This window comes from Pogona vitticeps, chromosome 1, assembly GCF_051106095.1.
Source record: "Pogona vitticeps strain Pit_001003342236 chromosome 1, PviZW2.1, whole genome shotgun sequence".
NCBI classification, from domain to species: Eukaryota; Metazoa; Chordata; class Lepidosauria; order Squamata; family Agamidae; genus Pogona; species Pogona vitticeps.
The window spans coordinates 290721285-290744651 of NC_135783.1; the positions used below are offsets into that span (position 1 = coordinate 290721285).

General features: G+C 41.0%; 1 protein-coding gene across 1 annotated transcript in view; it reads left to right on the forward strand.

Annotated features, from left to right (window-relative positions):
- Positions 1-3042: 3042 nt before the first annotated feature.
- The window catches only part of MAPK8IP1 (mitogen-activated protein kinase 8 interacting protein 1), a 76422-nt gene continuing 56097 nt past the window's right edge, over positions 3043-23367 (forward strand). Inside the window, exon 1 of the mRNA XM_020798544.3 lies at positions 3043-3293. Within this exon, the coding sequence (XP_020654203.3) occupies positions 3208-3293 (86 nt within the window). The 5' untranslated portion in view covers positions 3043-3207. The remainder of the gene's footprint in view (positions 3294-23367) is intronic.

Below are 23367 nucleotides of genomic sequence, written 5' to 3' on the forward strand. Positions count from 1 at the left end.
AAACATTAAGTCTTCAAAAAGAATTGCAAAAATCACAAATACATGAAACAGACAAGAAACAGATATCACCATGTCCCCTCTCAAGAAACACTCCTCACTCCCTTTCAGTCTTCGAACTTACAGTATATGTAAAGCACAGTATAACTACCCCGTTCTACTTCTGTGCTCAGTGTACAGAGTATAATCATAATACAGCCATTCATAATAAGACATTGAACAAGAGAAAAAAGATGCCATTTTGCAGCTCTTGAATAACTGGTAGTGTTGTCTCAAGCATGCTAAATAACCTCTTCACATGAAATCTTAGGCATGTACTCACAGAAAATGGACTATGTTGAAAATCTTAACAAATATGAGTTATAAGCCCGAAGCCAATGCCTTCCTCATGCACTGATTGACAGAGTGAAGGAAATAAAACAGAACAGTTTGTACAGTATTGTGTTAAGGTTTTCCCCAATAAACATGCTCACAGAAAATTTCAGCAAAGAAAAGTTTTGGATCTGTATATGACTAAAAAGTCTGAATGGCATAATGTGAATTTCCTGACACAAACAGATGCTGTATAATTCCAGCTCATTGCTTGGGCTTGATTCCTAAGAAGATTTTAGAAAACATCCCTAAAGTGGATTGGTTGTTTTTCAAAATTAAGAGATTCTGTGTGATAATGAAAATGATTCAATCATTTCTGTTAATCATTTCCATAATCAGGACTGGCCCCATCATTAAACAGATCTACCTCAGGCAGCAGATTTGGGGGTGTATTGAAAAACAATATATGGTAGTATTGGAAATTCAATGTATTAGTGCTGTGCTTTTCTTGCTGAGAGGTTTTCAGGTGCCAAAATAATTTGATACTATGTATCTTGCTGGGGGAACACAATCCTCTGCTTCTCCTCAGGTAGCAGAATATTTTGGGCTGGTTCACGGGATGCCTGATAAGTACAGCAAGAGAATCATCCCGTGAATGTTTTGTTTTGGATACATAGATAGACATTAGAGTTCCAGATCTGGCAGAAAACTTGGCCCCAGAAAATTTTGTGACATGTACTTTGGAGTGCAATTGTTGCCAAGGATTAGCATACAAAATACACCTGAAAAACATGTATCTCAATATAGAGAGTAAAATGCTTTAATCGTATTGATTATTGTTGTAAGCACTGCTAAGTAAATGGCTACATGTAGCTAAGAGACGTTTTCTGCAGCTACTGCAGAATGTTAGACAAGCTTTAAAGAATATTGTAATAGATTATGACTTAAAAGCTTCAGAATTGGTAGTTAGTAGCATACTACCATATACATACTTAGAAAGAGAAGAAATGAAGGAACAATACATATAAAACATATCTTGATTTATCCCTGGCATTCATATGAAACAAGGAATCAGCACATAAGGTATGCAAAACACTGAACTGTTTGTGTTTTTCCCCTTGATTGAATTCTTATAATCGTTTTATTTACTGCTACATGTCTTCAAGGAGGGATTTTGCTGTTATCCTACACTGAGCATTGTTACTAATTCTGGGTTCTTAAAATGGGACAGAGAATCAGTAACATTAAATGATTCACCTTTCTTTGTAAGCCGCCCAGAGACCTTCGGGTAGTGTGGGCGGCATATAAGTTAAATAAATAAATAAATAAATAAATAAATAAATAAATAAATAAATAAATAAATTCAGACTCTTTTCACCCATTCATCCCTCCATCAGTTGCTAACTCTCCATGCTACTCAGCATCAAGCAGGGGATCCTTGTTGTTACCCCTAGAAATCATCCTGTTTCTGACTCTTATTTCTTACTCTATTCCTGTCCATAACCTTGCCTTTTCTAGTACTTGTACTGCAGACACCTTCCGATACCCAAACATAATCTCTCTTTGGATATGATATGTGTATGCCTCTGTGTGTGTGTGTGTGTGTGTGTGTGTGTGTGTGTATGTGGTTTAACTGCCTCTTATGTGTGGAATTCCATACCTGCACCTGCACCCCTTCAAGTTCCACCACAGAGCCAGAATCCACCATGGGTTAGATAGGCCAGAGTTGGAACAGGTTGAAACCTCCGGTCTGCCATGATGTTAACTGAGTGACAAGGGCTCAGTCACACATTCTCTGCCTAATCCAGTGGCTCCCACGTAGGGGCCTAGATGTTCTCGGACAACAACCCCCCAAAGCCTTGACCATTGGTTGTGCTTACTTACGCTTCTGGGAGTTGTAGCCCACAAACATCCTCACCTCACGTTTGGGGGCCAGTGCGGCAACCTAATTTGCCCCTTAAGAGTGCTTGTGATGATAGTAACATGTCTCTCGTGCCCCCCTCCCCCGGGGCCCTACAGCTCGCCCAAGGCTACACAGGGCGGCTTTTCTCCTGAGAGGCCCGTGGGGGGGGGGGGGGAATGGGCTTTGGCTTCTTAGCCAGGTACCCATCGCGCTGAGCTACCCAGCCGCTCTAGTAATATCAAACCGATATTAGTAGAAACGAAATATCTAAAACAGTTATTTCGGTTAAATGGTGACTGAAGCAAACCGACTTCCGGGGGGGAGGCGCCCGCCCCCGCTCGCCGAGGCTTCCCGGGGCTTGGCGCGGCTGCTCCTCGCTCCTCCCCGGCGTCAGCCGCCTCCAGCTCCCACCTGCCCGCCTGCCACTTCGGGCGGGCTCCTCCCGCTTCCCTGCTGCAAACCCCACCCCGCGGGCCCTCCGCTCGCCCCGCCGCCTTGCCTTCCTACCCCGGCGCAGGCCACCTGCCTGGCGGGCGGGGAGGGGGGGTCACCTGCCGCGGCTCCCCTGGGCGGCAGCGGGAAGGGACTGCCTGAGCGGTTGCCTGCAGCCTGGGAGGGGCGGTGGAGGCGGCGGCGGCATCTGTCTTCGCAGCGGTTGCCACCGGCGAGGTGGGACCCTGCCTGGCTAGCGGGAGCAGCGGCGCCTTCCCGCCTCCCCCCCCCCCCCAGTTCACCGTCCGCCTTCCCGCCGCCTCTCCTCTCCACTTGTTCCTTTCATCCTCGCAGCACTTTTCCCTCCCCCCCCCCCTCCCGAGCGCGCTTGCCCCGCTAAATAATCGCCGCCTGGCTGCCCTGCCGCCTGAACCCTCCCTTCGCCCTACCGTCCGGCCTGCCAGCCAGCCAGCATCAGCATCATCCTCAGCCTCCCCCCCTCCCCCTCCCCCTCCCTCCTTTCCACCCGCCCGTCCGCCCGCCCGCCTGCATGGAGAGGGAGAATGGCGGAGAGAGAGAAAGGAGCCACGTCCCCGTCCGGATCCTCCCCGTTCTTGGGGCTGCATCTCGCCTCGCCTCCCAATTTCAGGTACCGAGAGCTTTCCCCTCTTGTCCGCCACCTTGGGCCCTTCTGGAAGGGAGATGCTTTCGCCGCAAGAGGGAGGGAGGGTGGAGAGAGCAAACAGCATCCACTGTGCCACCTTTCGCCCAGCCACCCACCCCCTGGCTTTTGGTAGCCCTCGTTAGCCTCGCGGAAAATCCTCCCCACCTTCATTCCACCTTTCGCCCACCACCCCTCATATTATGTACCTTTGCTGTTTAATCTAAGGGTGACAGGTAAATCATACTTAGCACATACCCAGAGCATAGGATGAAAGGGGGTGGAGGATCACAGACGAGGTCTCTTTCTCGCCCCCATCACTCTCCATTGCATGCACATCCCTGTGGAGCTGGGAGACTGGGAATATGGGGCTGGTGGGGCTGTGCAGCCATCCAGATAGATCATAATCTCCTTTATTCCTTGCCTTTGGTGTCACAAGCCTGTCAATCAGCAGGTGGGTTCCACTAGCGCATCCCCACCTCCTCCTGGAACAGGTGAAATATCTCCCCACCGACTCTTTTAGGAGGTAAAGGGAGTCATTTCATACAGCCTTCCCTCACCCCCCCTTCCCTGCTGCTGCGTTGGCAGGAGAGAGAGAGAGAAATGGGAAAGGGTTCCTCTTCGCAATTTCTTTAATATGACCGAGACTGCACACATTCCTGCCTCAGGAAACTACATGCTGTGCTATCTCGCCTCCCAGTCCCACTCATCCGCCAGACAACATGCCCACAACCCTACTTAAATCTGAGCTTCTCATCAAGCCTTCTCTGTGTAGACATTTCTCTCACGCTATACACCGCAAACCTTCCCTGCTCCCTGAAAATTAACACAGGCAAATCTTAAGTCTTCTTGGGAAAACAAACAAATAAAGCAGGTACATCCTGTGCTAATTATGAATGCCAACCAAACGGTCCTCCCCCACATCCTTCCCTTTCCCAGTGAAACTGAATACCAAACCCTGAAGTAGGCTGGGGCAGATTTACAGCTCTCTAGATGAGATCTTTCAGTGTCTGAGACCATTTTGTATCTGAATAGTGAGAAAAATGCAATGGCTGTGAGGTATAAGCCATAATTGGATCAGGAAGACAAACAGGCTATAAACCACCTGTCTGGGAAGACACAGATGTGTTATTATGATGTCTCTTTGAGACCTATAGTATATACCTGCTCTTGAAGGCATATTTTGCATCTGGGCCATAGGTCAACAACTCCACATTTGCTCATATAATTGCTGGTATCTGGATTTTGTTCCTTTTATCTTTTACTTGTGAAGCTAAATGTTATTGTCTCATGGAGTACATGATCAGTGGTTTCCTAATGATCATATGTGTTTCATGATTGATATGCACTGCAAAATGCAATACTTTCTGAGCTGGAAAAGAAGCCAAGATCTGTGACAAATGCTTCATTTTGCAAGATTTTGAGTGCATTTAACTTGAACTGATTTCAAGAAAATGTATCACTTTCCAAAGGGACTTCAAATGGAGGGAAATGAGCTTTCTGGTGGTAGAAAAGGACTTTAATACTGTAAGAGGGACATTATCTGCTACTGATAGGTGATGGGTCCAGGCTTGTGTCAGACTATATGTTTGTTTGGTGTGCCTTTTGATTTGAGTACTAAGTGCTAGAAGATACCTGAAAATTACCCAGTTTTTCTCAGGAAACGATTCTCTATAGGTCCCAACTAATCCAAATCACAGCTTGCCACAATCAGCCATGGTTAGACAGTAAGCCTCCAAATTAATTTCTCCCTTTGACAGCGATGTGAAGTATGTGACAACATAGAGCTTTGCATTTTTTGTTTATCACTCAAAGGTTTCAGAAGGCTAATAGTTAGGAATACTTTTTACAAACTTTATAAACTTTGTCATAATATATTCGCGAAGGATTTCACAACCGGGATCTAATGGTTGTTGTGGGTTTTTCGGGCTCTTTGGCCGTGTTCTGAAGGTTGTTCTTCCGACCGTTTCGCCAGTCTCTGTGGCCGGCATCTTCAACAGATGCACAGAGTGCTGTCCTCTGAAGATGCTGGCCACAGAGACTGGCGAAACGTTAGGAAGAACAACCTTCAGAACACGGCCAAAGAGCCCGAAAAACCCACAACAACCATTTGTCATAATAGTTTTTGCAGTTGAGAAAAAGAACAGATATTTTTCATGTTAATCCAGATCCAGTCTGAAAAGGTCGATGTGGAGCAGCCTTCATGCTACAGTTTTGCTGCCAGAGGACAGCTGCTTTGTAGTATGTCAGGAAAGCCATGTTGTGGCATGTCAAGCATCTCACTTTTTTGAAGAAGGGGGAAGGCATCTAGATGGGGAAAAGAACAAGTTCAAAACAAGGATGGGGACCTTATGACCTTCCAGACATTGGTGGATTAAAACTTACATCAACCTTAACAATATTAAAGATGAGGGTGGTTGTAGCCCAACAGTGTCTGAGGAGCCTCACATTCCCTCCAGATACAATAATAGTAATGTCTTTATAAATAGCAAATAATTGTTGCTTAACAATAAGGGGAAGACTTCATCAGGTTGTTGCCCTTCCTAAGAAAAGACCCATTGGATGTGACCTAAGTTTTATGTTTTCAGTAGTGGCTAACTGGACATTCTTGGTATGTAAAGCAGGGAATATAGAAAATAGCCTTCTGTATAATGTCTGTTTTAATCGGAGACATTTATCACTTTTAAAGCTTGCCTTTCTTCCAAGAGCTCATGGTTGCATATATGGTTCTCATTCTTCTCCATTTTATTTTCACAATAAGCCTGTGGCATAGGTTGGGCTAAGAGATAATGTTTGTCCAAGGTTGCCCATTGAGTTGTTACGGACAAGTTGTGTTTTGAACTTAGGTCTTCTCAGGCATTCCATCACCATATGCAGAGGAATACTGTTACTGAGAATGGAGGTTCATTTCATTCAACTTTAATGGCTCACAGAGACACTGATAAGCCATGATAGGGATGTATAATCTCCAGGCTTAAAAGGAAGGTACCTCTAAATGCCAGATGCAGAGAATGGGTATCAGGAGACAGATATCTAATTCTCTAAACAATTATAAGTAACTAAAAAGGTAAAGGTAAAGATTCCCCTTGATAAATGTCCAGTTGTGTCTGATTCTAGGGGGTGGTGCTCATCCCTGTTTCCAAGCCATAGAGCCAGCTATAGATAGTTTCCGTGGTCATGTGGCCAGCGCAACTAGACACAGAACGCCGTTACCTTCCCACCAAGGTGGTACCTATTTATCTACTCGCATTTTTATATGCTTTCAAACTGCTAGATTGGCAGGTGCTGGGTCAAGCGACGGGAGCTCACTCCGCCATGTGGATTCGAACTGCTGATCTTTTGACCTTGCAGCCCAGGGGCTTTGCGGCTTAACCTGCAGCACCCCCACACCCTTTAGGTAACTAGTTACTTGTAATTGATTTCTTTTCCTATAACAAGGGCATAACTAAATTACATTATTATAACTTAGCAAGGGATTACTTTACTCCTTTTGTCGTATAGATGTAATACATATTTCCATTAATTTATGGAGGTTGGCTTCACCGAGTAATGCAGGAGAAAATATCTTATGAATCAAGTGCTGGTTCTGTCATAGATAGAACTGGCTGGGGATTCTGGGAGTTGCAGTCCAAAAAAAGCAATGTTTCCAAGCTCCATTTGTGATTGGTGGAGCCATGGTAATTAAAATTGCATCAAACTGCTATAATTTTATACTGCAGGGATTTCCGTATGTCAGTGTTTATAACACTTGTCAGCATGGATAAAAGTCAATGATTTAAAAATGATTTAAATCATGATTTAAATTTAAAAATTTTAAATCAAGTTTTAAAATTTAAATCTTCAAAAAAAATCAGATTTTTAAAATTTAAACTGTGATTGAAACTATGATTTAAATAGATTTTTAATATCTATATATTTTTAAAAGTCAGTAGAAATACTTCTACCTTTGCAAAAACTGGGAAGGTATATGAAGACATTATTATGCTGGACTTTTAATTTTTCTTATATGCCAAAATTGACAGTTTGCCTCCTCCCCCCCCCCCGCCTTGTTTCTTTTCTTCTTCCATTTACTGTTGTTGAAGGCAGGGGATGATGTTTCCAGAGAGATATCTGTAACGATCTGAATATCTTACTGGCTAATAATAACCTATGCTGATCTTGTCAGCATTTGTGTGATGCTAAGAGTACTGCTCAAATGTGCATCATATCACACTTACTCAAATTGTATGTTATTTGCCCCCTTGTTGCCATCTCACACAGTTTAGAGTTATCTTTTTGGAGCACTTTGTAGTCTGCTTGTATTTCATCATCCTGAACAATTTGGTGTTATCTGCAAACATTGCTTTCTCCGTGGTCATCCTGAACTTCAGATGGTGTAAAAACATGTTAAATCACAATCATTGCAATAAAGCCTCTTGGGGGACATAATTTCTTATTTCTTACATTTTAAAATGTTGCAGAACAGCTGCTATATTCTGGTATGGCAGCCAAGTTCACTTAACTGCCCCCCCCAAAAATAAAGCATGACCCAACCTGATCTAAAGCATGATCTTCAAATCTCTTTGTGAAAAGTAATACACTTCCCAATACATTTGACTTTGGAACATCCTCCAAACATTTAAAACATTTGCAAATGTGCTCCAGTGCCCCACGCCCCACTGCAGAGTGTTCCTGTTCCTGGTTTACCTGAGTCACCCAAGCCCTTATCCACCATACTGTATAACATTCCCCTTCCCACTTAGTTTTCTGTGTACCTTCCTCTTGAACATGAGGTGGGGGTGGCATTTAGCTATATGAACAATAGCATCCATATCTGAACACTGGAAATAGAATGAGGTGTGCAATAGTGTTCCAGTGTAGTGTATGTTTAGAATATCAACTGACCTGTTCTAGGATAAGATGCTCAATTTTCCCTCTCTCTTCCACCCATCTCCTGCCTCCCTCCCCCAAATTCGCTGCATTCTGTACTCACTGTGCAAGCTCAGAACTCATTAGACTGGGGATTATTATTGCCATTGTAATACTGTTTAGGGATGTTGATCACGATTATTTGTATTTCTGGGTATCTGAGGGTCCTCCTTGTGTATGAAGATTTCCATTTTGGCTGTAAAAACATTCCCAATAGGGGCCTGATGTTGATAGTGTCTCTGCATTTAGATATTCCATTTTACTCCTGATTTGTCCTCTCTAAATTTGTCTAATTCCATTTTACAAACACTTCAGCTAGTGGCAGTTCCGTATCTTCTGGAAATGATTTCTGTAAGTTATGTATGTACATGTGGGAAGAAGCAGTTTCTTTTGCTTGTACAGTTAATTAATTAATTTGATTCCAAGTTCTAATATTATGAGAAGGTGAAAGAGGAATCTGTTTCCATGCAATGCATAGTTCTTGCATTCACACTCAGCCACCTTTTTTTTCCTATGCTAGATTGGGACCAAGAGTTTCACTTTCCCTATATCAAATATTGCATTGTAACAATAGGGAGTGTCACCCCCCACAAAACAAACAACTACATTTGGAGAAATGGATTAGATTGTCTCACAATACTGAGCTTGGAAAAATTACCTTTGACTATAACTTCCCCCAGTCAGAGTCTCCAGTGGCCATGTTGGCTAGGATATTCTGGGATCGGGTGGCAAGGCGTATTGGACTCTGATGGACAACTTTGATGGACAAGTGTAGTATTCTTAGGAACCACTCACAATATTGATCTTGTAACAGGGAAGCCATTATTCAAAGATTAAGTATTGAAGGAGGTGAAGAGATAACCCAATGGGAGTAATCATACATGGACACCCTGCCCCTACAAAGAGATTCTGACAAATCTAATCAATAGACTGATTCATAATGTACAGTGGAAATGTTACTACATAAATCACAGAACTAGTATCTTTGTACATGAATGAAGAACCACATACGAATTTCTGTTAGAAAGAAAACTTGTGAGTGTACATCTCACCTAGTGTAGGCCTTATGCTTACATTAGGAGCGGATTTAAAATAATGTCAATTTAAGCCTCAGGTGAGAGGCTTAAACCCTGATGTTAGGAAAGTGTGAAGGCAGGAGGAGAAGGGGACAACGAGACGGTTGGACAGTGTCACCGAAGTGACCAACATGAATTTGACGAAACTCCAGGAGGCAGTGGAAGACAGGAGGGCCTGGCATGCTCTGGTCCATGGGGTCACGAAGAGTCGGACATGACTTAACGACTAAACAACAACAACAAGCCTCAGGTGGGAGAACAACCTAAAAGGGGCATAATGCTTACACAGGATTTGCTTCCCAATTCACACAGAGTGATGTCTAGGCCCAGAAGACCCATCACAATACAGAGAACATTTGGAATGAGCTAAAAGCTTCAAAGACAAAAGGTTTCTTACCTTGGTCCCGGCCACAATTAGAAGACGTCAGAAGAAGCAGTAGGTTTGAAATACTGTACATCATCTCAGCATTTTCCCACTGACTTTTGAAATTGTTAGTGGCATTGTGTATGCATGGCTAACAACTGTTGCTGTAGAAGCTGGTAATGATATTTCCCATTTGCGCTGCCGCAAACTGGTAAGATGCAGATTGTGTTCAGCTGGTGGACCTGCTCTGCTAATGTTGGTGGTATGTCATCACAGCATATGCTATAGCAGGAATGGTTAACCTTCTGGGGGTTTTGGGTAGGGGTTACATCAAAGGCTTTCCCCTCAAAAGGGCTGGACTATAACAGGGATTCTTCCTGCTACTGCCAGAATTTGGAAGGCCCTGCCGAAGCCCCTGCCACTACACTGCCACTGTTGCCCCTAAAATTCAGTGTCAACGGTAAGCAGCTCTGCCTGGCGCAGGAAGGCCCCAGCACATTCTCCCACACCACGGAGCCCTGCTAGTCTGCCAGTCCCTTTGTCTTCTGGAAGTACCTAGAATCTAACATTTTAAGGTAGGCTCTGAATGGAGTTTGCAGTTTGGCAGTTCTGTAATGGTTCCTTTTAATGTTCAAAATCACTGAAAACACTACTTTACAGAGAGACCTTTTTTTTTTTTTTTTTTTTGGGCAACCCTGCATGACCCGTTCCTTGCTGTTCTATATGGTTATATGTTATTTTGTTGTTGTTTTTACATTTATTGTTTTAGTTGCTTATAAACCACCCAGAGTAGTGCTTTTGCGCTAATTGGACAGTATACTAAGTAAACAAACAAACAGGTCAAACAGGTCAGCGCCAGGTCAAAACCTTCCTGTTCCAGAAGGCTTTTAATTGAAATAATATCAACTGTGGGTCCTGATGGCGATTTTTAGAGTATCTATTTTAATTGTTTTTTCTTTTAATTGTATTTTTATTGTATTTTTATTGTTGTAAGCCGCTCAGAGACCTTTGGGTAGAGTGGGCGGTATATAAGTTAAATAAATAAAATAAAATAAAATAAATTTAATATTTGGATGTTTTTAAAACTTCCGCGTGGTTTTGAATTTTGAGAATGCAGCAAAACCTCTCCTTTTTCTTTTATGAAGATGGATCTTGTCCTCTAGCTTTAAACCTGCCTGTTTGCTTTGCTGAAAATGTTTTCTTTGTGGCTGAATTTTTTAAAAAAACGCATCCAACAAAGTAAGCAATTAAAGCTGCCCCTGGAAATACAAACGACAGAAGAGCGACTCAGTCACAGAGATGGCTAATGTAAGACAAGTAATGGAGCTCTTTCTTTTCCCATGATAGTCTCAGTCCAGCCCCAAATTGCTTTCATAGCTACGACATTTGTCTCCTGGGTTCACTACATATTAATGTAAACAGCAGCATTCAGAACTAGAAGCCTTAATATATTTACTTATGGTATACATATACTGTTTAATATAATGACAGCTCTTAATTGTGTATAATCATATATGATGTGTTATAAACATTTTAAATGTAAATGCAATGTGAATAAAGAACAAGTTATAAGCTATTTTAAATAATAAAACAGTAAACTGAAAAATAAATTAAAATTTCAAATGTGAAGCCCAGGTCTCCAAAAGTAACTTCAATTTACAGTGGTGCCTTGCTTAGCGAGTGCACCGTATAGCGATGTTTCCGTATAGCGATCCCTTTTTCGGGATCGCTATACGGAAACATACCCGATCTTCGCAATGGGGAAAACCCGCATTGCGAAGATTGGGTATTGCGGCGCCCATTTTGGAGCCGCCGAACAGCTGTTCGGCGGCTCCAAAATGGCCGCCGGAAGCCCGGAAATGGCTGCCGGCAGCCGTTTTCACGCCCTGCCCTCGCTTAGCGAGGGCGCGAAAATGGCTGCTGGCAAGGGGAATCCTCGCTGAACGGGTAAGTAAGCAAGGTATTGGAATGCATTAAACTAAGTTTAATGCGTTTCAATACCTTTTCCCTACCCGTTTAGCGACGATTCCGCATAGCGAGGGTTAATCCGGAACGGATTAACCTTGCTATGCGGGGCACCACTGTATTTGCGAAGGCTTTCACGGCCGGGATCTAATGGTTGTTGTGGGTTTTTCAGGCTTCTTGGCTGTGTTCTGAAGGTGGGTTTTCCTAATGTTTCGCCAGTCTCTGTGGCTGGCATCTTCAGAGGAGCACAGTTTGCTGTCCTCTGAAGATGCCAGCCACAGAGACTGGTGAAACGTTAAGAAAAACCACCTTCTGAACACGGCCAAGAAGCCCGAAAAACCCACAACAACCATAACTTCAATTTGTTGTTGTTGTGTGCCATAAAGTTGTCCTAGACTTATGGCAGTCCTATGAATGGATTTCCAAAATTTCCTGTCCTCAACAACCCTGCTCAGCTCTTGTAAATTCAAACCTGTGGCTTCCTTTAGGAATTATTTATTTTATTTTTTATTTATTTATTTTATTTATACCCCGCCTATCTGGTACAATTACCACTCTAGGCGGCTAAGTTATATTTCATCTTCCTCTTTGCCTGCTGCCTTCAACTGCTCCCAGTGTTATTGTCTTTTCCAGAGAATCTTCTTCTTATGGAGTAGGACATAATGAGAAAGCAAAAATGAGGACATAGTTTTTTTTCTTTCAGAGATAGTTCAGGATTTAATTGGTCTAGGACCCATGGGTTTGTTTTTCTGGCAGTCCAGGGTATCTGCAAAGTCCTCTTCCAGCACTATATTTCAAACAAATATTTTTCCCTGTCAGCTTTCTTTACTCTCCTCCTTTTACACTCACACATGGTGATTAGTATTCATTCTACTCTGGTCATTTATTTCTCCCTAGTGCTTTCAGAGCAACTTTCACTTTTTTAAAAAACTCCAGTTTTTTCCCCATTTTGTTATTTTCCTCTGTTTCTTTGCAGTTATGTTTGTAGTAATTAGTCTTGTCTTTATGTGGCAGTTTCTTAAAATTTTCTTTCTGGGTTCTGAATGCTATGTCTGACACCTTTTACTTTTGCTTCTCACCTGCCCTTTCTAAATTTAAGTGTTTCTTCCATCATCCATCTATTTTTTATTTTATTTTATTTTGACTATAGGAATTATATTTTTGCATTCTTTCCTAATAATATCTTCGGTTTCATCCCACAATTCTTCTGGTCCATGGTCAAATGAGTCCAGTAATGGAAATCTGTTCCTTATGTGGACTTTAAATTCATCAGGAATCCTATTCAAACTATATTTTGGGACTATGATCCCTTTAGTATCCCCCCCCAGCTTTACTCTAATGTTAAATATTAAGTGTTCATGATCAGTGCCAACTGCTCCTGGTCTTGTTGTGGTAGAGAGAGTGCAGCATTTCCATCTCCTGCTTCCTATTACCCAGTTATTTGATTTTTATATTGACTATCTGATGATGTCCATGTGCACATCCATCCTTTGTTGGCATTGCAGAACTCTGTGAGTCATTATCCAGCTTCATTTCTGTCCCTTAGGTCAAATTTTCCAAAATTTGGTTTTGCTTGGTTTCCTACCTTTGTGTTCCAGATGCCTACGATTATAAGCATGTCTTGTTCTGGTGTGGGATCAGTTTCCTCTTGCATGCTTGTGTAAAAGCTTCAATTTCAACTTCTTCAGCATTGATAATTGGTGCATGACCTTGATTGATGATTATATTCATGGAGTCTGATTGACATTATTCAGTCAGAATTTGCATTATAGTCCCGAACTATCTGTGCTACATCTTGCCTCAGTATTAGAGCCACTCAGTTTCTTCTAAGTTCCCCCTTTCAGAGTATAACACTTTGTAGTTCTGTGATTGAAAATATTATCTTAGTCTACTTTGGTTCACTGACACCAAGCACTACATTGTTTACATGTCCCATTTCTTGCTGTATAGTTTCCAATTTACTTTGATTCATACTTCTCAAATTCCGTGTTCCAATTTCATGTGTTGTAAAGCATTGGACTTTCCTTTCACTTCTGTGCACGTGAGCCACTAGATGTCATTTTAATCTAGTCGCATCATTAGTGGCAGAGCTATTAGTACTTGTCGTTTGCTCTTCCCCAGTAGCTGGTTGAGTCTTTTCCAAGCCAAGAGTTTCATTTTCAAAGCATTATCTCTTGTTTTATTTTGGAATGCCTCATCATAGGGGTTTTGTGGTGAGGAAAATTAAGCAGACGTTTATCATTGCCACCTAATACACTTTACTAACAAAAGTGAACTTGAGTGTCAACACTGTTGCTTCCTCCTTCACTGTCTCCTTAACTGCTGCCACCGCCCAGTAGTGTAGATGTATCTTAGTCCGTGCTGGGGCTCCCTCATATTCTTCTCCTCTAGAGATGTCGGATCCTTCATGGGGCTCAGTTTGATGACTCAGCTCAGATTAGCCTTCCATCTCCATATCCTCTCTCAGCTGCTGCTCCTCAGGCTTCCATTTAGACCCAACAATTCAGTTCAAGTAGGCTTTTCTGATAATTAACAAACTTCATTGTCTGAAGGAACACTGATCTACAGCAGACACTTTTAAACTTGTTTTCGTCCATGGCCGTTTTAGGAGTTTTCCATAGGTTCCAGGGCTCCCAGTCAAACAAAGATACAACATGAACAAATGAATAAAAAAAAAACCCTTCTCTTATTTTTGAGTCTGAGTCTTCAAATGTACCAGGGTCCCCCAGGAGGTCATATGGCCCCTGTTGAGAATGGCTGATAGAGCATCTGGGGCGGGGCGGGGAAGGAGGGGAAATAGGCATTTCTCTGGTACATTTGAGATCATACTGGTGGATGTCACTTCCATTAGCTGAAAAATGTGAAATCTTGCATCAGTGACATTTGGGAAAAGTTATGGAGGCTTGGAAATAACATTCAAAGATTTGGTTCAGAGATCTCAATCTTTCTTTCTTTCTGGAGGAATGAAAAGTAATTTCACTTCCTGAGGCACTAACACACTTATTTTAACTCATGCTTTTATGAAACAAATGCTTGTCTACAAATGTGCATGTTATAAACTGGTTAAAGCTGGAAGTGGATTAAACTCATTTTCATATTTTCTGTTAGGGTTGCATATCTCATAATTGTATTACTGAAAGACATGTGCTCTCTAGTGTCAAGAAAGGGTCATGATGCCCCACTGCTGCGACCAGGGGAATACCCAAGGGTGGGATTGAGGTGCAATATATTTAATAAAATCCAATTTCCTTTGGTATGCTACCACCATAAATGCTCCAAACCCGATAGACATCAAGTCTTTACTCACTGAGTAGTTTAACCAAGTGGCAAGACTGGATTAAGTACTGTTTCCCCTCTTTCTCACTCACCTTTCAAACACAGCTTGAAAGGATTTGATAAGTTTATTATAAAGAAAAAGATAAATAAGAGCACAAAAGGATATTGTAAAGATAACTAAACCATTCCAAATTCACATGTGTGGATATGTCATACAGGATATGAAACAGCAACACCAGAAAATAAAAAAAAAACTTACATTATCCCATCTTTTACTCTAGTAAGCAAAGAGAGAATTGCTGGATAGAAAGGGCTCAAGCCCATAGGCAGACAACATTCCCATACCTAGCTTTGTTTCTGCATCTGTGGGAAGATGGAGCCAGTGCTCCCATGCTTCCAGGCAGAAAGACAAAAAGAAATCCACATCTGTGCTTTGCACAATGACCTAGTTTTGGTTCACTCTCTGCTTCTGTTGTAAAGGTGAATCTGGAGCAACTGTGCTTTAATATCAACTGTCACCTAAGTGGAGATGACAGATGAGCAAGCTGAAGTGTGGAAGGCTAGCTGTTTTTAAGTCACATCTTTCCAGGGGATAAAATAAAACAAAATCCTGTTCGGTCCAGTATAGAACAGAGATGAGAATAGTGACTATTTCGAACTACAGCACCATCATGCTGCAGGATTATAATTCTAGAGTAAAGAAGTAATCTTAAAATTATAGAGTAAAGAAGTAATCTTAAAATTTAGCTCCTCTTACATGTACCAAGTTAGTTAGCCTTCCCCAGGAATAAGGAGTTTTTAACTAAAAAGGATGATCATTTGACCAGCAAGAAATTAGTCAGGATCTGATGTTACATTTTATAGTGTTGCTGAGAAGAAAATAACTGTAGGGAAGCAAATGACCATCGGTAGCTGTGAGACTGATAGGAGACCCAATGATGTCTTATTTCTATAGAGATAAAAGTCTGTAGTTGGATGTTGTCACCAGCTTGAACCGAAGTTCTTTTTAAAAACATAAAAATGAAAGTATAAATGTAAGCTGTGAGATAATACAGGCTTGAACCTTTGCCCTGGCTAATTCTTGTCTCATGATATTTAATTTTAAACAAATCCCTGAAATCCAAATAGTCATGGATTAACATTTGTCCATTGGTAGGTGCAGATGTTTGATATTGATTGGAACATAAAGGTGTCCCTTACAACTAATAATACGGCTTGTCCCAGTTGCTGACTACAGTATTATGGCTGTCTCAAGCACTTCTCTCCGGTCTCAGAAAAAGTTACTTCCCAATAATGATTGCTGTCTGATCCCTTTCACTGGCGATGCCAGAAATTGAATTTTGTGGGGCTTCTGCAGGCAAAACATGTGCTTCATCACTAAACAATAATCTCAGCCCTAAATTGTTGCACTGTGAAAGCAAAGCTGGGATGAAAGGACCCAGAAAGCAGAAGAAACCCAAGTTGTGCAGGAACTCCTTCTTTTTCTGTAGTTGGGCACAGAATTTGGGGAGATGTTAGTCTCTCTTTTTTGGACTAGAATGAACAAAATCCTTATGCTAGCTGGCTGAGAGGTTCTGGGAGTTGTGGTTGAAATAACACATTTTCTGGGATCCGGCTGGGCATTAGTTTCCAAAATCACACTATTGGAAAGGCTGCGACTTTGAAGTATAGGAGGATTGTGGGAACTCTTCCATATTTATTGAAATGGTGCTTGCCTTTTCATGGAAGCATGTCCTATACTACGTTATCATGTCAAATTGGAAATCTCAACATCTTGCTCACTTTCCCTTCTCAGATAGGAGACTGTAATAACAGACCTTAATTTTCAGCTCTATCATTGAATCACAAAGCATCCTATTATGCTGCTGAATGCTTCCCCCTCACAGTATCTGTGCATGCAATTTCTGGTGGAGAGTCTTTAAGGGTATTTCCCCCCAATTAAATTTGTCTTTGTCTTCAATGAGCTAAATCCAACTAAATTCTAGAATGAGATCCACTGATATAATTAGGATGTAAGCTAATTATAACTATCAAATTCCATTCATTTCAGTGATCAGTGCTGAATTTAGCTCACTTGGTCCTCATATTTATAGTGCAGATCTGCAGAAAGGCCAAAAAAAATTATGTGTCTTTAGAATGTGGTACAATTTAACTTTTGGTGAATTTTGGTTATTCCCTTTAATTAGCAAAGTATGACATAGAAAAACAGCAACATAAAAATTTGGAGAGATCAGTGTAATCTCAATAGAGATTGCCCCTTTGGTTCCGCACAAACTAGCATTTTGTATGTTAAAATTACTCTAGAATCATTTACAGTAGGGGAAAATGTATCTTTACTTGCAATTACCATTTGTAGTTACAGTCAGAAGGATAAAAGGGAGGAATGGAGTCTCCACCACAGGAAGAGACCTTCCATGCTTGTGGCTTGTTTAGAGGCAAGAGAAAGAATGTTATCAACAACAAAGAAAATGGAAGCAAGCAAACAGGAAGAAGGGGCTGAGGTTTGCCTCAGATGCCAGAGACTGGAAAAGGAGTTAGTGGCAAACAACAATCACATTAGGTTGAAAAGCCCTTCCCACTGATAGCCAATGTTAGTGCATGCAATATTGTTATTTTCCCAGCATTAACAGCCCAGTAGATGGATTAAATAAACAGATTAAAGAAAAATGATTAAAGGGCATGAATTAACGTGATTTTAGTTTGGTATAATAAGTATTACAGAAGTCAGGAAGCAAATATTGTTTCTAAACCTTTGAACTTCCTTTTAGGAGCACACGCTGACATCAAGGCCATGGCTCATGAAACATCTTGTTATAGTGGCTTTTCTGGTAGGACTTGATAGTACACTAAATAACTATTCCTTCGACTGGCAGTCATGAAAACAGTTCTGTCTTTTGCAGAAACAGCAAGCATTGTAAGATTCCAGTTAGGTAGAAGGAGTGAAGATTAACGTACATGCTAATTTACATAAGTGATGTTGCTCCCCTATCATGAGAAGTGCAGGTGCTGGAGTGGTTTATATCTTACAACAATAAAAATCTTAAATGAAAAGGTGATAAAAATGTTAGCCTTTCAGAAATGTTTTCTATTTATGTTCAGTAAACAGACCTATAGACTCAAAACCCTCCCCCCAAGAATGTTTCATGAATCTCTTGATGAGGGGTGCAATGGCTTTCCCTTTGCCTCATGTGCTGCAATTCCTGTGGAAATAGAACCTACATACTACAAGTAACTTAAAAATCAAGGATTCGGATAGCCAGAAACAACAAAAAATCAAATTTATGTATATGTATGTGCTTGCAAAGGAAGAGTTCTTACACTAGCTGGCCTCATCTCTAGCATTTGTCAGTGGAAGCATTTCACCGGTGAATTACTTGACTGATGAAACCACTGAGTAATGACATAACTGAATGATAAACATGCCTCTACAGCCTCTATTATGGTACGCTATTAACTCAAGAAGAAAAGCTGAGCAAGCATCTTCTTAATTCAATCGGAAATGTGTGAACTACTTTTTAAAAGGGTTAATAGAGTAGAAAGGAGGAATAGAGTTCAAGGAGAAAAGAATGTAACAATGAATGACTCGAATCTGTTCAGGAGATTCAGTCCATCAGCAGAACATCCCTCCTGCAGATTTCTACAAATCTGAAGCATTGAATTCTGGAATACATAACATACAAAGCATTTGTTCTGACTCTGTGGTGCCCTTGCAGGAAAGACCTTGTTTTTAAAGTAGAACAAGTGAAATTAATGGATGAGTACATAAAGTAACAGCAGTCCAAGGTTGTAGCTCTAAGATCCAAAATATAAACTACAGGTTGGAAGCATCTTTGGCAACTGCTGTGAATCTAGACATATTTTTTGTTTAATGTAAGTGGTGGCTAAATCTCACCCTCTGAAATGTGAGTCTTTTTCTCTTACATTCTGACTGGAGAAAAAGTGGCAGTGATAGTCATGGCCAACTTGGTGAAAAGAAATTAAGAGGGGGAAATTGTTATAATCCCTCACACTCTATTCTGAAGGGTTGTGGTAAACCATGGGCACTGACCACAACTTCTGACAGAAAAACTCTGTGCATCTTTACTTGGAAGTAAATCTCATGGTGTTCTCTTGACCTATTCTGAAGCAAGTATGCATAGAATTAGAATTTGGATTATCCTGTTTTGCACAAACCCTCCTTGTTATCCTCTCATGCAACTTGGAACCACTTCAGATGAAAAGACTGTTTGGAGAAGAGTCAGTTTTGCCCATGTCAAACAAGGCGACAGCTCAAGGTGGCATTTTGGACTGCACGCTATTGATGCAAACACTCTATGTTGTTTTGTTTTTCTAAAATAAAGATAGCTCTGTGGATCAATACAGCTTATTCAGTCAAGGCCTTGTGAGTTTAGGGGAAAGGGATCTTGTTGATGTAATGGAAAGTTAACTCCTGCATCAAGTAGCCTGGCTTATATGCTTGACATTCCTATTTTTATGTTTTCTTTTTAAAATAACTTGGTGCACAATACTGTCTGCTTCTCTGTGCCCCATATTTCCTTTTCCCTGCCTGTATGTCACAAATGGTGAGAAATCTTAAAAATTGTAGGTTGATCATGCACTCAAAAACTTGGTCTCCTTGGGTCTGAGATTCAGATGCTTGCTCTGGGGAACATAGAACCAGATGTGTGGCTTTGAGACAATGAGCTTCGAAATATATAGTTTGCCATTCAATTGTTTATTATATGTATGGCTTAGCCAATGGGGCTACTTGGATTTTAGAGGTGCTAAGTGAATTTCATTTTGTGCCCTTCCGACTGAGATTGGGCCTATTTCCAGCAAGACATTTGCATCTGAAAGTTGCTGCTTAATGCATATCCTCTGGGAGTAAGTCTGCAAGGTAATGAGTTGATTTTTCCAATCCACAGGAGTCTGTGTATTTGCAGGAAGGGGCTTTACTGTCTGCTAGTTGCTCAAGCAACATGCAGGCTTCTCCTGCAGAAAGGGGCCTAGGTATCCCTGGAGACTTCTAATAGCTTTTTACAAGCCAGTGTGAAATCCCTCTAGGAGCTTAAGAGACCTGGAAGAGGCGGAGACTGTGGTTTTCAGCTGTAAGCACCATGGACAGGGATTTACTTTAAGAAATACCGTAGCTGAATGGAGTATTAGTGTGTTCCTTTCCTTGTGACAACATTAATTTTTGACAAAGATTGGCTTTGAAACCTGCTTCTTATCTCAGATGAACACTGAACTGTAGAATTTAAGTGACATCCACTGTCATTTGTATGGATGCAGGTTGGAAGGAACCCTCTTCAGCTTGGTAAAACGATTTATTCACATAAAACTTTTGGTGAGGATGCAGGTAACCTTTTCTGCAAATGCTTTGTCATGATAAATAGCAGTGAGAAAGTGCTAAACAGAGGAGGGAGAAGAAAGAAGAGAAGGGCAGGTGGTGATGAATGCTCCTGTGTGAGACCATTGGGTTTCTATGACAGTGTGTGAGCAATAGTGTGGCTGTGGGAGGGGGGGAGGAAGGCTATATTCCTAGCAAGAGAATTCTGCCCACATGAGGTCAATCAGATTCACATAATAGAGTTCCATTATATACTCTGGAAATAGACTGTTGCAAGCACCTCCATATTGGGCATACTCCTGAGATCCTTACTGCTGCTGGCTTCTGTGCTTCCTAATTTAGCTGTTCCCCAAGGTCCAGTGTACATTCCTATATCAAGAAAGTATTGGCAAGTTGGTCAAAATGCATACTTAGGGGGGAAAGCCCTTGTAAATTGTAAATTCAGATTTCATATCACGACAGCAAGAGAGGAAGTATCTGTTTTGTTTCTGGACCCCAGAATAATGAGCTTGCTGAGTCTGCACTGCCACATGTAATCCTGGTTTTGTGGCTATGGGCAGATTGTATGCCAAGTGCTTTGATACTATGTTTGGTTGGGTATATTTGTGTGTGAAACCCAAGTACTGGCATAGTACACAGTCTTCTCTTTAGCATGGGAGTTTCTGATCTGCCTGCAAGTAGGAGAAATAATAGAGAGGGGGTACACACTGCATGTGCACTTCAGTGCGTGTCAGTTGTTGTACATCAGGAATGCATAGGAGATAGATTAGGGTCAGCTAATAGATTGCTGAGTGATTTGCAGTTGATTTGCAAGAATTTCTGAGTTTAGCTGACCAAGAGCAAGTAAACTTAGTAAACCAAATATCTAAATGATAAACTAAACAATAAACAAATATCTAAGATAAGCAATTAGCCTTGTAGTAACCGCTTATCTCTTGGCCCCAGAGCTCCTCACAAGCAAAATAGTCAGTTAGGTTTTTTGTGACTGTTTGTGCTAGCCAATTTTAGAATGTTGTGTTAAAGTTTCTGAATCATGGTTATTCAAATGTAGATTGGCACTTTTAGGGGCAAGTTATTCTAGCATGTGCTGCCAGGTGTGCAAAGCTAACTGGTTGCACTCCAGGCCACTATCTAGTTCTATACCCACAATTGCTATTTTATCCCCGGCTTTGGTTTGTGGACCTAGCAAAGTAGTCCCTTCAAATCTGAAGTTTATCCACCCATGCCTTAGTGAATAAGACTAAATATTTGATCATCTTAGAAGTTTATATCCATCTAAATATTTTTAAATTATCAACTTTAAGCATGTGTGGTACCTGATTTGAATTTTGTGTTATTATGCAATTGTTACTTGTGAGTTTAAATAATTGATATTTGTCATCTTAACTATTTTATTGTTAGCCCTCCTGGATCCTCATGACAATAGTCAAGATGGATGGATGGATGAAAGTCCATCTAGTGTAGCATTTTGTCTCTAACCCTAGTTAGGCAGACCCGTACAATCTGGGTATGATGGAGGTTCTGCTTCCTTCAAGAGTTTGGCATCATGCTCTGTAGCACTCTATTAGCAACCTGAGCTTTGGCTCCTATTATAGAGATGATACTGAACTAGATGGTCCTCAGTTCTAATCCATTCTGGCAGATCTGAAGGGAAAAACAAGAAAATGAAAGATGGGCTGGAAATAGAAAAGATGATCTCTTAAAAACTAAGAGCAAATAGCAAGACACAAACAGCAATATAGAAGAGTGTGCATAAGGCTTCGTTAAAGCAGGTAAGATGGAAATAGAAGGAGGGATGCAGTGGCAAAAAGCCAGAGGTGAGAAGGAGGGGAATAGATAAATAATTTTGGTTGCTCAAAATTAGAGTAACAAAAAAAATCTGTTGTCAACAGAGACAGTGTTGCTAAAGGTAACTTTCATTATAATAGGAACTCTCATCTGTAGGGATATAGCAGTGCAGCTCATGATTGCATGTAGCCATTTGTCTAAATCATTTGGAATAATATTGTGACCACGTTAACTGTTTTACTTGCATGGAGGTAGTGCTAGCACAAAGTTCTTGGCTCTTATAAGCAGGTTCTTGCAGTGTGGGGAAATTTTCTTGACCTAGCAGCTTCCAGGCATGTTGGACTGTAACTCCCATCATTCCTGCTACCCTGTTTCCCCAAAAATAAGATCTAAGCTGAAAATAAGCCCTAGCATGGTTTTTCAGAATGTTCATAATATAAGCCCTACCCCAAAAATAAGCCCCAGTTCAGTGAAACCCGGCCTTCCACCATTGTGCAGCATTGTACAGCAACCAGAAGAAGATAACATGGCTTTATTTGAATAAATGTAGATTGTTGTACATGGAAATAAAATAAAAACATCCCCTAAAAATAAGCCCCAATGCATTTTGGACCAAAAATTAATATAAGATCCTGTCTTATTTTGGGGGAAACACAGTAGTATGGCAGTAGAATTGAGGAAGCAAAAGCATCTGAGAGGCCCTGGATTGGGAAAGGTTGTTCCAAGGTTTTTTTTTTTCTGTGATGGCTTGTTCCCAAAAGTCTATAGAGTGCTATACTGGTGAATATTTCTGTGAAATGAAATGAATGAGGAAGGTACCTTCATAACACTTCGAAGAGCAGATATTCTTCAGAGCCAGCTCTTTAATGAGGTGACTACAGATGACATATGTAGAATAAAATAAGTTTGAGCTAGAATTATTGGATAATTTGGTTAATTTGGTTAAATTCTTTTATAATTAGCAGAGTATCAGGTACAAACAACAATTGCACAGAGAAAAGGGGAGAGACTAGCTTAAGTCTCAGTAGTCCGCTCCTTTTTACAGTGACTAGCACTTTATATGTTAAAAATCACTCTGGAAATATTTTAAATGGCAAAAAGAGCCACATTTGGTCCTTTTATGAAGAAAGGTGGGATTAAATTATTTTAGATAAATAAATATCTTTACTTACTATTGCTGTCTGTAGTTATAGTCAGTAGAAAAATAGGGAAAAAATGGGAATTGGGAGACAGCCCCCCTACATGTTTCCTGCATGGCTGGAGATCAGGAAAGGAGACAGAAACTAACAAACAAAAGAAGCGAAGCAAACAAAGAGAGGAGGGGCAAGTCAGAAGTGGAGGAAAAAAACTTTACAA